The sequence below is a fragment of the Nicotiana tabacum genome, chromosome 6 (assembly GCF_000715075.1).
Source record: "Nicotiana tabacum cultivar K326 chromosome 6, ASM71507v2, whole genome shotgun sequence".
Classification (NCBI taxonomy): Eukaryota; Viridiplantae; Streptophyta; class Magnoliopsida; order Solanales; family Solanaceae; genus Nicotiana; species Nicotiana tabacum.
The window spans coordinates 60,478,776-60,481,714 of NC_134085.1; the positions used below are offsets into that span (position 1 = coordinate 60,478,776).

Sequence of the window (2,939 nt, forward strand, 5' to 3'; positions counted from 1 at the left end):
TTCTACCGCAAATTTCGCATTTGACACAATTCTTGTCATAAGCGAAGATGCCAATGATGACGTATTGTTGACACTTGATGTAGATTCTTCTTGTTTATTGTCTCCCATATTTGACACAAATATTATTTAATAGCTGACGACACAAATCAAGATTATTCCTTTCTGATGTAGAAGATCAGACTAAGCTGCAACCACAGAGCATACTCAGACAGAACCTTGACTCAGTTACCAAGATAAATCTTTTCTGATGTGGAAGATCAGACTATGCTGCAACCACAGAGCATACTTAGACAGTACCTTGGCTCTGATACCAATTGTTGCGGAAGCCAAATGTATATAGTGTGAATAAGTCACAACTACTATACCAAAAATTATGACAACCACCAAATAATAAATAAGACAATAAAGCAATAATAAAGGGAACACCAGAATTTACGAGGTTCGGCTAATTTTGCCTACTCCTCGGACACAGCCAGTATTTTATTCCACTCCAAAGTTCAAGTGAAATAATACTAAAGAGAGAAGATACAAATGCCTTAAACAGATGAGAAGGCAAATGAGAGGTGTATTTAAATCCTAAACATTAGGCCTTCTTTTATAGGGAAAATTTCCCAACCAAATGACTAACCCACCGATGTGGGACTTTGCCAAATTCAACACCAAGGACAAGGAAGATAAGGATGACATCCTTGCAGACAAGTTGAGGAAAAGCCTAATGGGAAAGAGATATCTCATTGTCTTGGATGATATGTGGGATTTTATGGCATGGGATGACTTAAGCCTTTGTTTCCCTGATGTTGTAAATAAAAGCAGAATTATAGTAACAACTCGTCTTGAGAAAGTGGGTGAACATGTCAAACGCCATACTGATCTTTATTTCCTTCCATTCCTCACACCCCGAAGAGAGTAGGGAATTGTTGCAGAAAAAAGTGTTTCAAAACAAAGCTTTCCCACCTGAACTACACGATGTGAGCCTAGATGTTGTAAGAAGATGCAAAGGATTGCCCCTAGTGGTTGCCTTGGTAGCTGGAATTATCAAAAAAAAGAAAATGGAAAGATCTTGTTGGCATGAGGTTAAAAAAGCTGTATTTTCCTATCTTGACTGTGAGTTTGAAGACTATAGTCGGGCAACTATGCAGTTAAGTTATGATAACTTACCCGACTATTTAAGACCTTGCCTTCTCTACATGGGGATGTTTCCAGAGGACGAAAGGATTCCAGTGTCTAAATTGATATGTTTATGGATAGCGGAAGGCTTTGTGCAGGACGTTGAATCTGGGAGATTAATGGAAGAGACAGCTGAAGGTTACTTGATGGATCTCACTAGCAGTAACGTGGTAATGGTTTCAAGGACAAGATATAACGATAAAGTCAAATACTGCCAGGTTCATGATGCAGTGCTTCACTTTTGCTTGGAGAGGAGTAGAGAAGAAAAGTTTATGTTGGCAGTGAGGGGGAACATTCAACCTTCCGATTTGAAGGAAAGTCGAGTGAGCTTCAGTTTCAGTAATGATCTTTCCAAGTTTGCATCCAAAATGCGGAAGCCTTTCCACCAACACTTGAAGTCACTGATAACCACCAATAGAGGAGAATCTTTATATTGGAATCCCTTCAGTCAGGTTATTAATTTGATGAGGCTTCTTAAGGTCTTCGATTTGAGTTCCCATAAATTGGGTCGTTTGTCGTTAGCTACGATGAAACCACTAATTCACCTGAAGTACGTCATACTTTTCACAGATAAATTCGATTTTAATGGAAAATCACATCTGCCCCATCTAGAAACTTCAATTCTCAAGTGTTTAATGCGTACGCGGTTATCTGCGAACTTTTGGAAAATGAAAAAATTAAGGCATGTAGAATTTACTAAAGCTTGTTTTTTTTTGGGGAAAGCAGATCTTTGAAGAATCCTCTAAGTTGGAAAATTTGAGGATATTAAGGGGTGTTGAATTTACACTCGATGCTGATTGCTTGAATGTTTTAGTACAGAGGTGTCCTAATCTTCAAGAACTTGAAATCTATTTTTTGAGAAATAATTCCCTGTTGTACCCAAGTTACACTTGCCTTCAAATGTAAAGAAATTGTTACTATGCGGGACTCGGATAGAAAGCACGATTTTTTTCATTGCGGGACTATTAAGTCTGGAGTATCTCGAATTAAGGGATCCGTATTTTATTCATTCCGGAGAGTGGTGCCTTGGAGATATCACGTTCCATAAACTTAGGGTGTGGAAACTTGTGAACTTAGGTATCTCAAGGTGGGATACGTCAGAGGAATCTTTTCCCCAGCTTGAAACACTTTTTATAAAAATGTCCAGGTATCTTGAGGAGATCCCCCTTAGCTTTGCAGATATTCCAACACTGAAACAGATTGAGTTGATGTGGTGCAGCAACAATAAATCTCTGGTGGCTTCAGCTGTGAGAATTAAGAAAGAAGTTGAAGAGAATGAAGGATGCGACCGTATTGACCTCATTACTGATGTAAGTAGAAGCAAACTCCAATGTGATTTTTAGTGTCTTAACGTGCATCTAATGTACAAACAATATGTTCAATACAGGATGTTTAATGAATGTTTCTGGCAACTGTGAGTCAAGCATGTGCTTGTCACAATAACATGGTATCGTTTTCAGTGTTCTAATGAATCAAGAAAACTTGTTTGGCATTTCTTTATTCAAAGAAATGATCTCCACTATTGGCTTGCATTCCCAGTTTGCGATCATGTGGAGTGTTTTCTTTCTCAGTTGTAAAACTGTTTGCATATTTCCTGTTCTGTTCTTCTTTGTTTCATTGTCGCAAAAGTTGTGTTGCTTTCAAGTAATTTCAACTATCATTGGTTTGTTGAATGACATGTTATTCCAGCCAAATAAATTGTTTGTCTTCGCTTAAGTGTTTATCTGCACGACTATATACATATATTCTTCATATACAGCTGCCATATATTA

General features: G+C 37.9%; 1 protein-coding gene across 1 annotated transcript; it reads left to right on the forward strand.

Moving 5' to 3' along the window:
• Positions 1-705: 705 nt before the first annotated feature.
• Positions 706-2,625, forward strand: LOC107818698 (putative late blight resistance protein homolog R1B-16). Its single transcript, XM_075254783.1, has one exon. The coding sequence runs from the start codon at positions 852-854 to the stop codon at positions 1,899-1,901; it is 1,050 nt and encodes a 349-aa protein (XP_075110884.1). The 5' UTR covers positions 706-851; the 3' UTR covers positions 1,902-2,625.
• Positions 2,626-2,939: the final 314 nt, after the last annotated feature.

Coding starts and splice junctions, on each gene's coding strand:
- LOC107818698 (XM_075254783.1), top strand. CDS start 852: ATGTCAAACGCCATACTGATCTTTATTTCCTTCCATTCCTCACACCCC.